The 19,619-nt window shown below is 42.6% G+C and overlaps 1 protein-coding gene across 2 annotated transcripts in view; it reads right to left on the bottom strand.

Moving 5' to 3' along the window:
* Window positions 1-2,010: 2,010 nt before the first annotated feature.
* AMMECR1 (AMMECR nuclear protein 1) overlaps window positions 2,011-19,619 on the bottom strand; it is a 111,969-nt gene continuing 94,360 nt past the window's right edge. The window contains exons 4-6 of one of the 2 annotated variants that reach the window (XM_032227604.1): window positions 9,347-9,437; window positions 7,886-7,982; window positions 2,011-6,569 (exon numbers count right to left, since the gene is read on the bottom strand). In XM_032227604.1, the coding sequence (XP_032083495.1) occupies window positions 6,464-6,569; window positions 7,886-7,982; window positions 9,347-9,437 (294 nt within the window). In that variant the 3' untranslated portion in view covers window positions 2,011-6,463. Of the gene's footprint in view, window positions 6,579-7,885; window positions 7,983-9,346; window positions 9,438-19,619 lie in introns of both variants that reach the window. The other variant, XM_032227603.1, reaches the window with a different exon arrangement.

The raw sequence follows: 19,619 nt of genomic DNA, 5'->3' as shown, positions 1-19,619 counted from the left end.
GTCTTCGTGGACATACAATCTTTTCTTGTTTTCCTAGTCAAAATAGCCTTCAAATGTTGTAGCGTTTTAGCTCATTCTGCCCATCAAGGGATAGTCAAAAGTACAATTATTTCCACTTTTGGTGAATTAAAAATAGAATTGCCCACTAAGATCATTTTATTAAGATATTTTTGAAAAACAAAATGATTTTTTAAAAAAATGTAAAAGTCATTTTCCAACAAAATTGTGTATTTGGGTTTATGGCTATGTAAGAATTTGTCTCAAATGTTTTTTTTTTCTATTTCAAAATAAAATGTTTGTGGAAAAAAAAACCTGCTTATGTTTTGTTTCAGGGAGATAAATATTTTATACCAATGGTTGTTAACTCAAATTTAATCCCTTGGTGCTAACTTCAACATGGTGGATGGTTGGGCAGATTAGACTTCTGTCAGCTTCAGTATTGGAAATCCTGCTGTGAGCAATAGGTTGGGCTAGAAGACTTCCAAGGTCTCTTTCAACCTTAATATTCTATGTATTCCAAAGAACCCAACCTATTAGAATGATGTCTATTGCATTTCTTAAATGCAACCACCTCCTTCAGGATGTACAACTACCATATTTTTCAGAGTATAAGACGCTCCAAAGTATAAGACACACTTACTGTGTTTCCCTGAAAATAAGACAGGGTCTTGTTTTCTTTTGACCCCCAAAATAAGCGGTTGACCTTATTTTCGGGAGGTCTTATTATTTTTGAGGTGCAGGAGGCAGCAAGTGTGGTCCCCTCATGGCTGCTGCTGTGTTGCAATATTTTTGGGGAGGGCTTATTTTTTGGGGAGGGCTTATTTTAGTGCATGCGCTCCAAAGCCCGATTGGGCTTATTATCTGGGAAGATCTTATTTTCAGGGAAACAGAGTAGTTTTGGGTGAGGAAAACAAGGGGGAAAAATCTGCCTCTGCCTCCCAGCAATTTGCCTCCTTGCAGCAAACAGCACAGATGATATACAGAGTTTGTGGTGTTATATTTGAGACTATACTTGCACAGATGCTGTTAAAATTGATGTGGCTTTCTGGAAGTATACATTATTCTCTGCTATTTAAAAGAAGCTGCAATAGCACTGGGCCTCTTCAGATCAAACATTTATTTTAAAAAGCTGTTTTGTTTTGTTGTCTAGAATAATAATAAAGTAGTCTTTAAAAAATAAGTCTAATAATTTGAACATTCTATAGGCATTTATAGTTACTGACTTCCTCCTTGCAACAAGCAGCAAACAGCCTGTTTCAGTTTAGCCTGATTAGCACAAGAAAAAAAATCTGCCTCTTGCTCCCAGCAATTTGCCTCCTTACAGCAAAAAGCCTATTTCACTTTCAATTTCAGCCTCCCGATGATCAGCTGTTTCAGGCTGCAGGGATTTCCATAGCCTATTGCAGTCTCTGCAAGCCCCATTTTTCAATTTGCTGCAAGGAGGTAAATTGCTGAGAGGCAGAGGCCAAAGGGTGGGGGGCTGGGGCTACATTCAGTGAATAAAGCGCACCCACATTTTCACCTTTCTTTGTGTGTGTGTCTGTCTCATACTCCGAAAAATACAATAGTTTGTTTTCATTCTAGCCACTTTTATACAGATACATCTCTGATCCAAGTCACTTTTTTCCAATGCTGTTGTAACTTTGAAGTGGTTGTAAGTCAAGGACTATCTGTAAACTTCCCTAAAGTTTATTTCAATCCTCTCTAAGGGGTGGGGTGGGGCTTTTCTAGATCCTGTCATCCCTTCTGGTTGACGGCAACCAGATCTAAAACTTAAGGCAAGGCATCAGAGTGCAAGGAAACCATTAATACAAGCAGCTGCGATTTTTCCTCATTTTATTGGGTAAATGATTTAAAAGGTAATAACAATAGTGTTAAAACTACTACAATATCTTTCCACAGCCATATCTCACAGACCCACAAATTACCTTCTAAAGTAGTTTATTTTATTTTTTTTGCTTTTTCCTCATTTTTACCTTTAAGCCATACTTATAAAATGCCCGTTTAAAAAAAAAAAAAAAATCAACAGTTTCTTCACACTAATAGCAAATAAACATGGAAATAAGAATCTAGTCTTTATGGAAGGAGGTTTGTGGTAATCTGTGATAATATTGTAATCGATAGTCAAAGGAAAAGTAGGGGGAGGGGCTTCTGAGCTACTCCAGGTAGATCATCTGCCCACCTATGTCACTTTTTTCCATTGAAGATAACTAGTTATTATGCTGGTGAACAATTAATTCTTGTAACATATAAAACACTAAAATAACTTAGAAACTAGATCCAAATCTTTTGGAAAGAATCAGCTTTGATATACAAAAACAGTCATAAGTTGTTACAAAAGTTTTTTTGATTTTTTTTTTCCGTTTTAACTCAGTGCATTTATGTACCAGTGTGACCACTGGCTTCAGAGCAGAAGGAAAGTTTTCTCTCCTTCCTTCCGAAACAGTAATAATAAAAAAGGAAACAAGGAGAAAAAAAAAACGCATCTTTGTATATAAAGAATCATTGCTGGTCTTAAGAAGAAGTATAACCAGAAACCCTTAGAATCTGAGAGGCACATGTTGGGTTTCTATATTATTTTATTTAAACATAAAAGTCACCAGTTTTTATTTCATCGGAGGAGCCCCCGCGGCTCCTCAAACTTAATTAACATCACTAGCAAAAAATCAGTTAGAAACTGTACAAAAATAAAAAAAGTTAACCCATTTGCATCCTGCAGAGGCTTTGAAGGATCGGAAGGCAGACATTGTTTTTTTAAGAAGCAGCATTGAGGCTCGGCTGGAGGTGTCTTTGGTTCAGTCCAACACACAATAATGTCGGCTACTCCAAACAGTTTCAAGAACTCAGAAACAAGTTGAAGACACATCAAGAAGTTGAGATCATCAACGTAGGAAATGGGGGTGGGATGGGGTGGGTGGGTGGGCCAGGTGCTCCCGGCTGACGGTGCATCAGCACAGGGAGCCTCCTTCCTCGCGGGACCCCATGCCCAACCCCAGAGCCAAGATGGCACCATGGAAATGCACACCGCGCGGCACCCGCATCTCTCCCGGATGGGCCAGTGGTCGGCCCCCATCGCCTCCTCCTCTCTCTGAGCTTCAGCCAGACGTTCGTTCCCAAACTGTCCTTCACCACACAGGTGTAAGAAAGAAAACATTTAAAGCTAAAAACTAAACCGCCTTTTTGATTTATTATTTTTGGAATGAAATAAGGCGAGAAAAACACAATCGCTGCCTGAACAACACCCGACCTTTGGCTCAGGGACCAAAAAAATCCCAGGTTGGAAACGGGCACGGCTTTGCAGATGGAAGAGGAACCGCAAAAGCTACTTTGGGCCTGGGGAGGGGGGGGGAATGCCTAAGGAGGGCAGCACGGTTGGGGCAATTTAGTAAGGCAGGGGTCTCCAACCTTGGCAACTTGCGGACTTCAGCTGCCAGAATTCTGGGAGTTGAAGTCCACGAGTCGTCAAGTTGCCAAGGTTGGAGACTCCTGCCGGAACATGGCATGGCCATGCCCTTCCCTGACCCAAGGAACGCAACCAGCGAAAAACAAAGCACAGGTGCCACTGAAGCCCACAGATCTCCACCCATATGTCCAAGGTTATCGCTGATGCATCTCGCCAGCCTTGCAAGATTCCAGGAATAGCTCTCAAAACAAACATATAGATTTACAACAGGTTCAAAAGAGTCTGGAGGTTTTTTTTGGTTTTTTTTTTAAAGCGCACCTTTCCAGTTTGTTCAACCCTTTGAACGACAGCTGTTGTTTTTTTTGATTAAGTTCCCAAAGCGGATAGCTATACGGAGACACTCAAAACGAGAGAAAATTAAAAAAAAAACAACATTGTGCATTACGCTGACAAGATGATCCTTTTTGTTTTTTTGTTCCTCCTCCAAGCCACGGTGGGAAGTATTGCTGACCTCTTCCTTCAAACCCTGCAGGATTTTTTTATTTTTATTTAAATCAGCATATCATTATTACACTGGTAAGAAATTCTGTATAACATCTGCATATATTGAGGATTTTTTTTCTAAAAAAAATCTGATATGATTTTAGAGTCCGCATGACCAGTCACGTGACCTGCTTAAGATGATTAGCACCTTTAAATACACATATATATTTTAATATATATAATAGATCTTTTTTTTTCTTTAAAAAAAACTTTTTAACATTGAGCTCACCCAGAAGTATGAACTGTAATGAGAAAGATGGCTGTGTGTTGTGTGTTGTGTGTTTGTGTGTTTGTTTGTATGTTGGGTGGCAATGGTAGATATTCCAAATGCTTGCAGCAGAGAAATTTTGCTTTTAACTTGTGCTCAAGTTTCCCTTTCAAGGCAAAACAGGGAAAGTTGCAATTAGACAGCAACTGACAATACTTTTCACATAAAAAAACCCAACCCCTTTTTCCACCCTCCCGACAGGGAAAGACGTCCCAAGAACTTCAAACTGAAGCTCCAACGGGTTCTTTTCCTCATCCGTTGCCCTTTTTTTTCTTTCTTTTTTTTTTCTTTTCCAGGATTTTTGCTTATTTGAAAATTAAGGCATCAAAACAGAAAGTTAATATTCAGACGTTCAAATACTGTGGATGGAAGGAAAGACTGACGAAATGGGCTTTCTCCTGGCTTCCCCATCTGGGACCCTAGTCAATTCTTTTCAACCATCCTTCAGAGCCTGTGATACGGCTTCCTATTGGTTCTAAGTCTATGTCTATGAAGATCCCTAAATGGGATGAAATGGATGAGGGGGCGGGAACGACTTCTGCCAAAATGGTATCTGCCTCCTCTAAGACGTTCTTCTAATGACCAAGAAGGATCTCTGAAACAGAGCTCTGAGATCTATTTCATTAAAGTTTGTATGAGTTTTGAAACGAGAACTCCATGAATTCTCCCTTTGTAGACTTCAAGGTCGGTTAGGACGAGCTACCTCTGCTATTTCCACCCCGCAATGGTTAACAATTCCGATTCCGGTAACTTGGTACAATGCCCTCTGTCTGCTATCCAAAAATATTTCTAGCGCTGCATTTGCAGCTTCATTAAAAAGAGGTAACTGCTCTTAGATTTTTAATTTAAAATTATTATCCTTTACGGTTTTTCTAAAAATCAGTGAGCTTTTCTTTTGCTCTCTCTTCTCTCTTTTTTGTTTCAGTGCACCTTACTTTGGTTTTCTTTTCATCAACAAAAGCACCAAAAATTGTGCCATAAAGAATGGCTAATTTGTACAGGGGCAAGCCTTGTAAGGTAGGAGACAAAAAATTGGATCCTGCTCTCCAAAGAACGTTTTTTTCACCTGCCTGGAAAGTTTAGAATTTGGAATAGGCATCTCCTCTTGTGCTTCTGCTGTCTTCCCTTCCTTTTTCCAAAACTTGTGGCCCCTAAGGCACTAATATCAAAATTTGCTGACTTCCTAATTCGGCCGTTTCTTCAAGCTGCTAGTCCTGATTAAACTCCACAAGAAACATCTGAGAAGTTGAAAAAAGAATCTGGGAATGACTCTGACTGATGCCCTTTATCAATTTACTGATGGAGGATAGAGCTTGGCAGATCACAGCATCCTCCCAAAGGCAGATTTAGGAACTGGGAGTGGGGAGACACAGACTATTTATCTGCCCAATTTTTAGTTCCAGTGATTTGAAAGGATTCGAACCAGGACCTCAATCCAGGTCAGTAATAAAAGTCTTGCTATGATTATGTCTAAACCAGAGGTGTCCAACTTGGGTGGTTTTAAGACTTGTGGACTTCAACTCCCAGAATTCCCCAGCCACTCATACTATCTGGGGAATAACTGGGAGTTGCCAAGGTTGGACACCCCTGGTACAAACCAAAATCACCATCTGTTCCTCATCATAATTAATTCAGCTTATCACTGTTATTTATCTGGCCCAACCAGACCAGGAAGCAGATGTCTGTGTAGTCTCTTACAAGCTTTATCTTGGGGAACTGCTGAAGAACTCCTCCTATTCAAGGCAATCTTTGCTTTGCTTCTGTCTTGGGATCCAATATTTTATGATTTTAAGAGCAGACTACTCTATTTCCTTCTTCTCTAGCCTGAGGCTTTTGCATTCTTTCCTTCCATTGACAGTTTCACAGAAAAAGGTGATTGATACAATTGAGTGATAAATGAAGTAGAACTTTAAAATGCTATTAAAAAAAAAGACCTCGGGTTTTTTTATGTTGTCATAACAAAAAAAAAAAAAAAAAAAAAAGAAAACCCAGCCAGTCCACAGTGACTCATTTTTAAAAAAAAGTGTGTGAGGGGAGGAGAGAAGAGATCGAAGGGGATCTTTGTAACGATGCAGCGTTTCCACCCGTTGCCATGGTGAGCTTAACCTGCCGTGGAGAAGCATCAACATGGCAACGGAAATTATCATCATAAAATGGTACAGTAATAGAGATAGCTAGACCAAGAAGGAGGGGGTTCTCCTGGGAAGAGGTTTGCAGAAAAGTCCAGAGACTGGTCATACGGCTCAGTGTCAGGAATAATGGTTGTAGGGGGGGAGGGTGTGCCCGATGCCGTTTTGGAAGTGGTGATGCTGTCGGTGGGCAAGGTATTCTGTGTAGCTCACGGTCATCTTCTCACTACGATACCTAAAAGAAAAGTGAGGGGAAAAGGGGATAGAGAGAGAAAGGGGGGAAGGAGGTAAAGGGACAAAAAAGGGACAAGTTTAATCCCCTAAAGCCTTTGGTGGCGCAGTGGTTCGCATACAGTATTGCAGGCTAACTGCCCATTGTCAAGAGTTCAATCCTGACTAGTAGCTAAAGGTTAACTCAGCCTTCCATCCTTCCGAGGCTGGTGAAATGAGTACCCAGATTGTTGGGGGCAATATGCTGGCTCTGTAAACCGTCCAGAGAGGTCTGTAAAGCACTATGGGATAGTATGCAAATCTAAGTGCTATTGCTAAGCCTGGAAAAATAATTATTTTTCCACTATTCTGTTCAGATTTAAGACAAGACTTTGGCTTCCTGGGCCTCACTGATTGAAGAGGAATTGTTTTGGACTGCATAGGAAATATTTAATATTGTTAATGTATATAAAAATCAACTGCTTTGAGTTTTAAAATATTTTTATTATATCTTGTACGGCCGCATCACTAGCTTTCCTTAAAGCTTTGTGGATTAGGCATGCCTGGTTTAAGCATTAAAGGAAAACCAGAAGAACAAGAAAAATTCAACAGCATTAAGACCAGGAAGACTTACTTGGTTAAGATATAACTTCCCCAAACTCATCCCCGCCAGGTTTCAACTCTCATGGTTTCTTACTTACTTATTAAGAAAATTTATGGGGTTGCTAAACTCACTCATGGTGACCCTGGGCAGTTTACAGAAATAAAAACCCAATACAAAACCTACCATATTTTTCGGAGTATAAGATGCACCTTTTTCCTCCGAAAAAGAGGGTGAAAATCTGGATGCGTCTTATACACTGAATACAGCATTATTGGCCTCCCAAACCCTGCCCCCTTCACAAAAATGGATGTGCAGAGGGTTTGGGAGGCCTACAAAGTGCTGCTGGGGGCTGGGGAGGGCAAAAACAAGCGAAAAACAGACTGTTTTTGCTCGTTTCTGCCCCACAAGCCCCCAGAAGCACTTTGCAGTCCTCTCAAACTCTCTGCATGCCCCATTTTTCACAAAAAAATTAAGCGTGGAGAGGGTTTGGGAGGTCTGCAGAATGCAAAAACTTTAAAAAAAATTACCTCTTCAAAATCTTGGTGCATCTTATACTCCAGTGCGCCTTATACTCCAAAAATATGGTAATAATAACTCAAATGACTCTCAAGCTGAGATCAATAGATCCCAGGAATGACATCAGAGCTCTCCATCCAGAAGAGGGCAGGGATAGGGACAGCTAAGATCCTGCACACAACCTCAGCAAAACTCAGGATAGGACTTCTTACCTGGTCAGTTTTATTGTTTTCCTGAAATCGTTTGTGATTGAAGCCTTATAACCGCCTTTCCTCAATAAGGAATCTATGGTCTGAATATGGTCCCAGCCTGTGGAGAGTCATTGGAAGAGAAGACACAAAGAAAATCAACTCTCCCAAGTTTTGGAAAAAGGTTGAACTGGTTGCAAAGAATGCAAATTACCCAGAGATTTGTATTTCTAGGGGGAATTCCCGCAGGTAAGCTGGTTAAAGCTGAACATTTCCCAAAGACAACATAAGACTAGGAATAATCCTAAATAAACAATGTTACCTCGTTATCAGTGTTGTGTTCAGTTATGAGATGCCATGTAATGCAAGGGCATTGCAAGCTGGCGCTCGCTCAGGATGATGGAACTTGGCGTTCAACATGTTCTACAGCACACTAAAGCTAAGTTTGGGGACCAAATTGTGTGCAGGAAATGGTGGAATAGAATCATTAAAGAAATGTCCATGGAGGTTCTCCGTCATCCAGGTCATGGTTATCCCAAAGGGGCTTTTTCAAGAGGCAACTGGACTTTCTGGTTTTTCTTTGAAGACGTTTGGCTTCTCACCTAAGGAGCTTCTTCAGTTCTAACAACGGTGGGAGGGAATAGAAGGATTTATATTCCTTGCAGTCATCTGGTCATTAGCAATTCCCTCGGGGAGTCATTGAGGCCACTTGGGGGTTTATCTGTGCCCCTAGGATCACCCGAATCAGAGTGTAAATTGAGCAGCCCACTGTCAGCAGAGGGGGAGACACAGGATACCAGCTCTCTCCTGTTTACCACACAGTCCTTCCAGCAGTTCCAACATTTCACACTCATTTGCACTTGGATTCAGGTGACTCAGAGGGCACAGATAAATCCCCAAGGGGCCTCAGGGGCTCTCAGACAAAAGTGCCAACGACCAGATGACTGCAGAAGTATATAAATCCTTCTATTCTCTCCCACCATTCGATCGGAACTGAAGAAGCTTCTCGGATGAGGAGCGAAACATCTTCAAAGAAAAATGAAGGAAGTCCAGTTGCCTCTTGAGAAAGCACCTCTGGGTCAGAGGCAGTTGGGTAAGAGGCCAAACCAAACCCTGAACTGCTTTCATAAAGGGTGGCAGTGGCCCTTTAAGAGAGCTTTCTGCACAGCTGGAGTTTTCTCTCTGTTATATCTGGATGGATCATTTTGTCCACTGTCTCTCCACCACTGTTTCGTCCCATGCTGCCTTGTTAGTCGCTGCTGCCTATCTCTGGATCCCTTTAATCTAAGGGAAGTGCTCTCTGACACAAGGGATTTGCATTCTACAAGTGTGTAAGTGGCATTTAAAAAGAGTCATCCCTTACAGTCAAAGGGCCGCTCCGTCATCTGACATCAGGGCAAGGTCAAAAACTGCATTATAAGTTCCTAGGATATGTTTAAATTCTTCACCCAGATCAGATCATATGAGATAAAGCGCAACAATGACCTTGCTCCTTGGCAACCTCGGGTAAGTAGGTGGCTGTGCGTTTTGATCCTTTTTCATTGATGAATTCTATTCTAATGCCATGTACACCCACCTGAAAGAAACCGGCAGTTTGATTAGTATATTAAAAATAATAATAATAATAATGATAAGAAAATGAAACAAAGATGGTTAGAAATAGAAAACTCAAGAGTTTGCATGATTATTATTGGATTGGATGGTTTTGTTTCTCTCTCTCTTCCTTGTAGGTATTTCCCCCTCCCCCCTTTAAAAGCACTTCAGTTTAGCTTCCTTGAATGGGAAAACACGGGACCAAAATATTTCTCATTCAGGATGTTTTGGGGGAGGAATGGAACCATTTACAGTCTCTTATGGCAGGGGTCTCCAACCTTGGCAATTTAAGCCTGGAAGACTTCAACTCCCAGAATTCTCCAGCCAGCAAAGGCTTAAAGTCGCCAAGGTTGGAGACCCCTGTCTTATGGCACCCGTGGCAGCTCAAATCTAAAGTCTCCGCTGCAAACGTTATCCGCTTCGCTTCCCCTGTCAAAAGTGATGACATTCAACATGTGACATATAGTAGGCTGAAGCCGCTGAATCAATGCTCAGGAGAAGCAGCTGGTCATAAGATTAGAGCATACTTTACAAACACAACAACAAGGTTAACTTTCTTTCAAGAGGCCAGGAGACCAGACATGTGGCTATGAAGCACGAAAGGAAGAGAAGATTTTCCTGAGTTTACTATAGAGGCATTGCTGAGAGTTTCAAATACAACTGGTACAAATGACTTTGGACCAATGGTGCTTTTCAGGTTTCCTTTTTGAAGGAAGGTCCGAGTTGTTTTTTATTTTTAATGAGATACTATTTTTTTCTTGGCCCTGGTGGTCATTCCAAGAAGTTAAATGTGCAGGTGGCTAGATAGATGGGACTAAAAATATGATAGATCCGTGATGGCGAACCTATGGCACGCGTGGCATAGACGGCATGCAGAGCCCTCTCTGTGGGCACGCCAGCCGCCACACCAGCCCGGCTCTGGCAAAAGGCCTTGGAGGTCTTCTCGTCCAACCCGCTGTGAAATATCTATAAAAATCCCTCCCCAATCCTTTTCTGCAGCTACTTGGAGCTTATGTCCCAGAATTATGAGGCTTAAGAGTATTCAACACCATTTAAATGCCACACCTAGGTATAGTTCAAGATATAAAATATATCCACCATGTCACTAACAGAGTAGGAAAAAATCAATTGGCTTCTAAACTCTGGGGCTCCTACGTTAATAATGCATTTACTCAGAAGCGGTATTCAGCAGCTTCTGACCAGTTCTGGAAACTTTGAGTAGTTTGGAGAACGGTAAATACCACCTCTGCCTGGCCCTGCCCCCATCTATTCTCTGCCTCCTGAGTCCCAGCTGATCAGGAGGGAATGGGGATATTGCAGGATCCTTCCCCTGCCACACCCACCAAGCCTCACCATGCACACAGAACTGGTAGTAAAAAAATTTTTTTTGAATCCCACCACTGCATTTATTGTAAGTTATGTTCTGAACTCCACTTCCAAAATGCAAGGCTTTGACATACAAGAATGAATAAGCAAGAATTGATGGCTATTTCCGAGGACCAGACTGCATGGAGAATTATTACTACGGAATTGACTGTTAGCAGCCAACAGTAATATGTCAGATGGATAACAAGGTCCCGTAATTGCAGAGTTACTATTAGAAATAAAGCTGGTGAGACTGAAATGTGCAGTTCCCATGCTCAAGAGAATGCCATAACGTAGCTGTCTCCCACTCCATCCCATAGCCTTGGTCACTTAATTGTCCACTTGGAAATGTGCTCTGTGCGCTAAAGCGGCAAATCTTTTAGTGTGTGTTGCTCTATTCTTGCAATAAAGAAACCCATCTTGTCATATATGGGAGTATTCTGGCAAGAAGCTTGTTTGTGAATATAGGTTAGGCATCTGGAGACCTGAGACATATTGCTGGGCCTAGCACGAAACCTGCCACTTATATCCACATCAAGTTTCCCCATGCAATGCCAACACCGAAGGATAGTCAGGCAAATATATATTGTCTCCGGATAAGAAGTGATCAGGACACCATTGTGAATTGAAGAATTATGGAATAACAGAGTTGGAAAGGATCTTGGAGGTCTTCTAGTTGAACCCTCTGCCCAAGCAGGAGATGCTATGCCAGTGATGGCGAACCTCAGTGCTGAAAAGGGTGTGTGTGTGTGCACACTCTCGTCTGGGACGCAACCTGGAAGAGGAGTTGCTCAGGGGGCATGTGCATGCCAGAAAATGAGCTTCCAGTTCCCGGCACATGCATGCGTGCCCCCCAGCTAGTCTTCCGTTTACTGGCGTGCATGCACAGGCGACAATCAGCTGGCCAGCACACATGCTCACGCTGGAAAACAAAAGACTAGCTCTTCCAGTTTCCGCCACTGCCACACGCACAAAGGGCAGCTGATTATCGCGCACGCATGCACGCCAGGAACCCAGAAGAATGCTGGTGGAAAAATGGAATATAAATGAAACAAAAAAAGAATTGATTGCAAATGTGATAATGGCAGCTAGATTAGTGATGGCTAAATATTGGGGATGAAATTGCGATATTCAAAGAAATTAGTGGTATAATGAAATTTGGAGTATGGCAACAAATGATAAAGAAACAACAGAAATTAAATTTTAAAAAAGGGTGATTGAAGCAAGGAATTATAATGAAATATGGGCTTTTTAAAATTAAATGTTGGTGGAAGGCGAAGGGAATGAACCTACTCAAGAATATATGTTGTTTTGGAGGGGATAAGGCACAATTGGAATATATTGTATATCTAAGAAATATAGGGGGGGGGAAGGGTCTCTAGGGGGTGGGGATGCACTGTAATATGTGTTTTTCCCCTTTCTTATCTTTCTTTTTTTGTATTCATATGTCTATGTACTATTTGTATTATTTGTGTTTTTTTTTTAAAAAAAAAAGTTTAAAAAGGAACCTGGAAGAGGAACGGGCGACACCCCGCGTGCCAGGTGGCATGGCTTCTCGTGCGACTTCAAACATGTGTGCCATACATTCGCCATCATGGTGCCATACTATTCTCAACAAATGACTGTCCAATCTCTTCTTGAAAACCTCCAGTGATGGAGCACCCACAACTTCTGGAGACAAGCCATCCTACAGATTAATTGTTCTCGCTGTCAGGAAATTTCTCCTTAGTTCTAGATTGGATCTGTCTTTGTTCAGCTTTCATCTGTCACTTCTTGTCTTGCTCTCAGGTGCTTTGGAGAATAAGTTTAAGTTTTTGACTACTAGGACATGTGAGCTGCAGAAAAAAATATTTCTTTTGCTTTGTGCCTTTTGACTTCTAGTGACAACCTGGTTTGTCTCTCCAGTTTCCTTGGCAAGGATTCTCAGAAGTGGTTTGCCATTGCCCCTTTCCTAGGGCTGAGAGAGAGTGACTGGCCTAAAGTGACGCAGCTGTCTTGATGCCCAAGGCTGGACTAGAACACAAGAGTCTCCTAGCTTCTAGCCTGATCCTTCAACTATTAGACCAATTTGGCAAAAAATATAAATTGCCTCAAAGGTTCTTTTCTTTTGTTCCTTCCTTCCTTGCATTATACTTCTTTTAAAATGGGCTACTGATAAAGTCAACAACATAGTTGGACTGAATTTTGCACCCAGCTCTGAAACAAGTTACAACTGTATTGCAGCTGTGTTAAGTGCAGGATGAAGAGAGACTGAGGCTGTATAACTAAGTAGTTTTGAACCTGATATAAAAGTGTGTTTTTGAGTTAAAAAGTTGGTAATACAGAGCTCTAAGCATCAGTTATTCCTCCCACGTATCTCCTTAAAGCTACAGATGATGACAATCAAGAGCTATCAAGGTTTACAAATATGCTTTGGAAATGTTGATCCAGTTATGCACACAATAAATGTGCTTAAAAGGTAAAGGTTCCCCTCGCACATATGTGCTAGTCGTTCCCAACTCTAGGGGGCGGTGCTCATCTCTGTTTCAAAGCCGAAAAGCCAGTGCTGTCCGAAGACGTCTCCGTGGTCATGTGACTGGCATGACTAAACACCAAAGGTGCATGGAACGCTGTTACCTTCGCACCAAAGGTGGTTCAAATTTTTTCTACTTGCATTTTTACATGCTTTCAAACTGCTAGGTTGGCAGAAGCTGGGACAAGTAACAGGAGCTCACTCCGTTACGTGGCGCTAGGGATTAAAACCGCCGAACTGCCGATCTTTCTGATCGACAAGCTCACCCTCTTACTCACTGAGCCACCATGTCCCTTTGCTTAGCCATGTTATATATGCATACTCTTCTTGATTAGGAAAGTCTTATTAAAGAACAATAGTATCACTTACTTGAGGGGAATAATCCAGCTCTTTTCACAATTCTCCTCTATCTATAGCACAGGTGTCAAAGTCACCACATCACATTGCCGCCATGTGACATTTTCCCCATTTGTAGAGCTGGCCGCCAGTTTGATACTCCCGATCTACAGTATCTATCTACCTACTTATATACCAACCTGCATATCATTTGTCTATCAATCTATCAAGCGCTCGCTCTCGTCCTTTTCTAGAAATGCCATCAGTTGTGGATTAGTAATATTTTGTTAAGACTTACAACAATTCGTTTAGTGACTGTTCAAAATTACAGTGGTAAATTACAGTATTTATGATCATTTTTCACACTTATGACTCTTATAGCATCCCCATGGTCATGTGACCAAATTGCAGATGCTTGGCAACTGGTTCACATTTATGACGGTTGTAGGGTCCTGGATCATGTATCACCTTTCGCATCTTTCTGATAAGCAAAGTCAATGGGGAAGCCAGACTTAACAGCCATATTACTAACTTAAAATTTGCAGTGATTCACTTAGCAATTGTGAGAAGAAAGGTTGTAAATGAGGCAAAATTCACTTAAGAACTGTGTTAAGAAATTTTGGGCTTAATTGTGGTCGTAAGTTGAGGACTACCTATACTAAGTGCTTTGCTGTTCTTGTAACAGATAACTGACTTTACACATGTTTAAGGCGCAAAAATGTGAAAACAGCAGGCGGAGATTCTAATAATTATTAACCCCCTCTGTCAATAATTATCTACCAGAGTAGATTAAGGGTGTCCTGCCACAAACTAGTCCCTTCGTTTAGCCGCTGCGATTTGACCAACAATTTTGATTTTCACCTTATTTGTAGGTGGAAATAAAGTCAGGAGTGGAAAAAGCATCATTTACTCATCTCAACCCCTCTTTCTGTCACTTCCTGATCACGAAAGGGACTTATTGAGAAAAACTTCACTTTCCAAAAATAAAATGGCCGTAGGCATTAGACATCATTAGGTTAAAATAAGATCTTCTTCTAGCATCTAACCAAGGGTCACATCAAAGGTGGTTTTCAGGAAATTTGACAGGTCCAAATAATGAAACTGCGTAATGAAAACGAAAAACCAATTTTCAGAAATCACTGAGAAGGCCAGGGGTGCCGATGATGCCAGCTTGCTGGGGAATGCTGTGAAATCAAGTTGTATATGAGCTTGTTGTAACTGTGGTTGTGATTCGTAGTCGTTGCAGTTGTTAAGTGAGTAACATGGTTGTTAAGTGAATCTGGCTTCCCCACTGAGTTTGCTTGGCAGGAGGTCACAAAAAGGAATCACAGGACCCTGAGATTGTGCAACTGACATAAATATGAGCCAGTTGCCATGCGGCCAAATTTTGATCACGTGACTGTCGGGATACGGCAAAGGTTGTAAGTGGGAGAAATGGTCATAAGTCACTTTTTCTCATGCCGCTGTAACTTTGAATGGTTACTAAACGAATGGTTGCAATTTGGGGACTATCTGTATCCGTTGATGGTTTTATGAAGTGCTGGGAAAACCCTGCATAGGACTCAAGCTGGGATCTACCCTGTTACCCCAAAAATAAGACCTCCCCAGATAATAAACCCAATTAGGCTTCTGAGTGCATGCACTAAAACAAGCTTTCCCCTGAAAATAAGCCCTCCCCGAAAATATTTAAACGCACGCACAGCCGGTCCCCGCCATTTCCTGGGGAGAGGAGGAGGGAACATGCCCCACATGCACCTGACATCCACGCAAAACGGTCTTGTGAAGGCGGCTCCTGCAAGCCCTAGCTACCGTGTCCCTTTTCTTAGTGGCGGCCGCAAAAAGAATGCCCGGCCCAGTTACGCTAGGGCTGGCAAGAGTGGGCCAGAAACAGACACAGAACTTCGGCCCTCTCTGGATCAGCTGATGGATGGGCCAAGGTTTAGGGGCTTCCTGCACCTCAAAAATGATAAGACCTCTCTGAAAATAAGGCCAAGCGCTTATTTTGGGGGCCAAAAGAAAATAAGACTGTGTCTTATTTTCGGGGAAACCCGGTAGAGTATTGCATCCTTATTCATTCAAGGTAGCAACAGTAGCTACATCTTCTATTAACTTCCTTGAACTGATTCTATTCACCAAGAAGAGGAGTTTGGATAACTAAGGGGCTGCTTTAACTGAATCTGTCTGTTCCCTTGGCAATAAACAGCAATGCAAAACACTACTGCACTGAAGCGGGACTGAGTTTACTGGCCATATGAAAAAAATCCAACCTAATTTGGATTTGCAGTTTTTGTTTTTAGCAACTCTTCTTTCTGAAGCTGTGGCTCCTTGTTTTCCATACTTTGCGGGAAACTGAGTCGATCTAGATATCAGCATTTAGCTCCCATTAAATCTTGCCTTGTCTTATTAATTACCTTGTTATTTCGATTAGTATTTTTATGTAAGATGTATTAACCGGACGAACTTTTCAAAAAGATATGCAAATGCATGCAAATGAACGATATTAAGGGTTATTAGAATAATGGAAAGAAATCCTGTGGATGTTTTTGCCTCTCTGGGCAGGAGAGAGAGAAAGCACGCAAGAGAAAGAGGAGAGACTAATGACTATAAAATTATTCCTGTCTACAGCCTCTTAATTTTCCCCCCATTGTAATATAAAGTGGCTTGTCATTTTTTTCCAATTAGAATACAAAAAAACCTGTGCAACTGATGCTCTAGCTCACAAATGAGGGACTAGGGCAGCGATGGTGAACCTTTTTGACACTGAGTGCCCAAACCAGAAGACACGTGCATTGGTGTGCATGTGCCGGAGCGCCAGAAACCCAAAGATCAGCTGACTGGTAAGCATGCATGCACCGGGCAGCTGTTCTTCGGGTTTTCGGCACACAGATGCACACCGGCCAGCTGGTCTTTCCGCATGCTGGAGAACCGGAGGCCCAAAGACCAGCTAGCCAGGGTGCGCATGCCTGCTTTTGGGGCTGTTTTCCAGTGCTCTGGCACCCACAAAGACCAGCTGGCTGGCGCACACATGAGCATCGGCCAGCTGGTCTTTGGGTTTCTGGTGCTCTGGCATGCGCACACATGTGCCTTCCGGTTTGAGCTCTCGGTGGACTGGACTCCCTTGAGTTTCAGTCAATCTTTGGATAGATAAGGAAGGTACAGTGGGGTAAGTGAAGGTCTGAAATGTGAGTAAAATAAAATATAAGAGGAAGAAAAAAACTTTGATAATAAACTTAGAAATCTGGGGAGAATTGGATATTTGGTAAAAAGCCGTATGATAAGTATTTAAGGAAAGATTGCAAATAATCCAGGCATCAATCAGGATGACCAATGGTGGTAGCAAAAATAGGGCTGCAGTATTAGCCATGGAAATAACCTCTGCCAAAATAATAGAGAGGAAAGATCTGTGCAGATCCTTGCAATCAATTGGAAAGTGGTGCTTCAGAATATAAAGGAATGCAATATATGCAACCCATTAAAGCAGCCATGTCTATTTCCAGAAAGGCACAACGACTGCAGGGAGATTTTCACTGTAGCCAGATGATCTTGGAAACAGACGCAGCTGCTTGAATTAGCTGCAGACATGATAGAGAATTACAGAACAACAGAATTGGAAGGGATCTTGGAGGTCTTCCTTCTAACCTTCGATTCAAGCAGGAAATCCTATACCCGGGATGGCGAACCTATGGCACGCGTTCCACAGGTGGCACACGGAGCCATTTGTCAGGGAACGTGCTGGCCAGCTGACTTTAGCCCTTTTTTGAGGCCATTTTCCACCCTCCCCAGGCTCCAGAGACTTTATAGGAGTCTGGGGAGGGCGAAAACAGCTCCCCCCCCCCCGAGGCTTCAGGAGCTCCCTCCAGAGTGCAAAAAAACGGCCCTAGGGGCAAACCGGAAGTTCAGGAACAGAGGTCACTTCCAGTTTGCTTGTGGGGTTGTTTTTCGTCTTCCAGAGCCTTCAGGGAAGCCTTCGGAAAGCCCCTGAAGACTCTGGAGGGCTTAAACTGGCCCTACGAGCAAACTGGAAGTATAAGTATAATCTTTATTGTCATTGTACTTAAATACAACGAAATTGGTTTTAACCTCACTGGTACAAAATTATAGCAGAAACGAAAAAAGAAAGAAAAAGAAAAAAAAAAACTAGCATGTGCATGGAGTGATTGTGGTTGTATTTAAAAGTCTGGCAGCCCAAGGATAGAAACTATCTTTAAACCTCTTTGTTCGGCTGGCTATACTTTGATGTCTTCTGCCCGATGGTAGAAGTGCAAAGAGACACTGACCAGGGTGTGAATCATCTCTGAGTAGCTTTCTTACTCTGCTAAAGCAGCGAGATCTGGTGATGTCACCCAGTGGTGTCAGAGGGCAAGCAATGGTTTCTTGTGCTGAATTGATCACTCTCTGTAGTGCCTTCCTGTCTGTTCCTGAACAGGTACAGGTTTGCCCGTAGGGCCATTTTTTTGCGCCCGGAGGTTTCAGGGAAGCTCCTAAAGCCTCCGGAAGGCCTCGGGGGTGGGGGTTGAGGCTGTTTTCGCCCTCCCCAGACTCCTATAAAGCCTCTGAAGCCTAGGAAGGGCGAAAAAGCATGTAAAATGGTGGGAAGCGCCTGTCATGTGTGCTGGGAGGGGAGTGCATTGCATTATGGGTGTGGCACGCCCACGCACGACCCCCCCCTGCGCTCCCCCCGCTTATGTCACACGAGCCAAAAAAGGTTCGCCATTGCTGTCCTACACCATTCTGGAAAAATGGCAACCAATCCCTTCTTAAAAATTCCAGTGATGGAGCATCTGCAACTTCTGGAAGCAAACTGTCCCTCTTCTGACAGAGACTTCTTCCCAAGAGCCTGAAGCAAATTCCTGGTCCCGACAAAACCCCCTTTTATTAATTGACTGTGAATTCTGCTCATTCACAGCCAGCAAAGTCTTTCAAGGGAGGATTTACAGTCACAGACCTTTTCTGGCTTGGAGAGCTGCCAAGCCAATATCTGCAAAAGTTGGCAAGGAGTCTCTGAGAGTGACGAACCAATTAAGTGAACTAATTGTCTCCTGCAAACTCCACCCCCCCTTCGCTCCTCTTTTATTTCCTCTGGGAGGGGTCATTCATCATCCACCTGTGGCCTTCTTCCCAAGTTGACCTGACCCCTGTTCTTTAGCTGTTGCCTTCTCCTGGCAGCTCTGCACATGCGCACACTGGGAACAGGCTCCAGCTGTTCGCCTGCCTCATTGATATCTGACTCTGAAGGCAGCTGATAACTGTCGAACGGACCTGGCCCCCTCTCTGCCTCCGACAGAGCCTTCCTCAGACTCTAGGACTGGCCCATGTTCTTCCCCAACCTCCTCACTGTCTGAATCTGCAGCCAGCTCCACTGGCCAGCCACAACAGTCCCATTGCTCCAGACATCTCTCCTTAATTCTAGGTTGGATCTCTCCTTGTGAAGCTTCATATAACAGGGATGGGCAACTATGGCCCCTTTACAAATTCTTCCCAGACCATTCAAACCAACTATTCCCAACACAGTTTCTGGCACTCTGCAACTAGATTCCCAGTGTTGTTGCTGAAGGGATTTGGCAACTGATAAACACGAGGCATGAAGGAAAAAAGAAAAGAAAAAGTCAAAACAAACCAACCAAGAACCCCAAGGCTGGGGATCTGTTCAGCATTACTTCCCATCCTAAAAAGATTCAACTCATGCCAACTTCAGCCAATTATATGCATGCATCACAGGAGCAACATGCCTTAAGAGACTGCAAAGAAAAACAGTGCCATGAGCCTGAAATTAATTAAATAAATGCATGTTTAAGCCAGATCACGTTCTTACTGATGTACCCATATAGCAGACTCATTGTGGGTGAAAAAGGATTTAGAATTCACAAGCTGTATTATCGTATACATGCAGCCAGTTTCTCATTTTTAAGGAACTCTGCCTGGTCAACTTTAAAAGTATTTTCTCAGCTCTGA

This window comes from Thamnophis elegans, chromosome 12 (genome assembly GCF_009769535.1).
Source record: "Thamnophis elegans isolate rThaEle1 chromosome 12, rThaEle1.pri, whole genome shotgun sequence".
Classification (NCBI taxonomy): domain Eukaryota; kingdom Metazoa; phylum Chordata; class Lepidosauria; order Squamata; family Colubridae; genus Thamnophis; species Thamnophis elegans.
The sequence above is the reverse complement of the archived record's forward strand: the minus strand, read 5'-3'. Positions and strand labels throughout refer to the sequence as shown.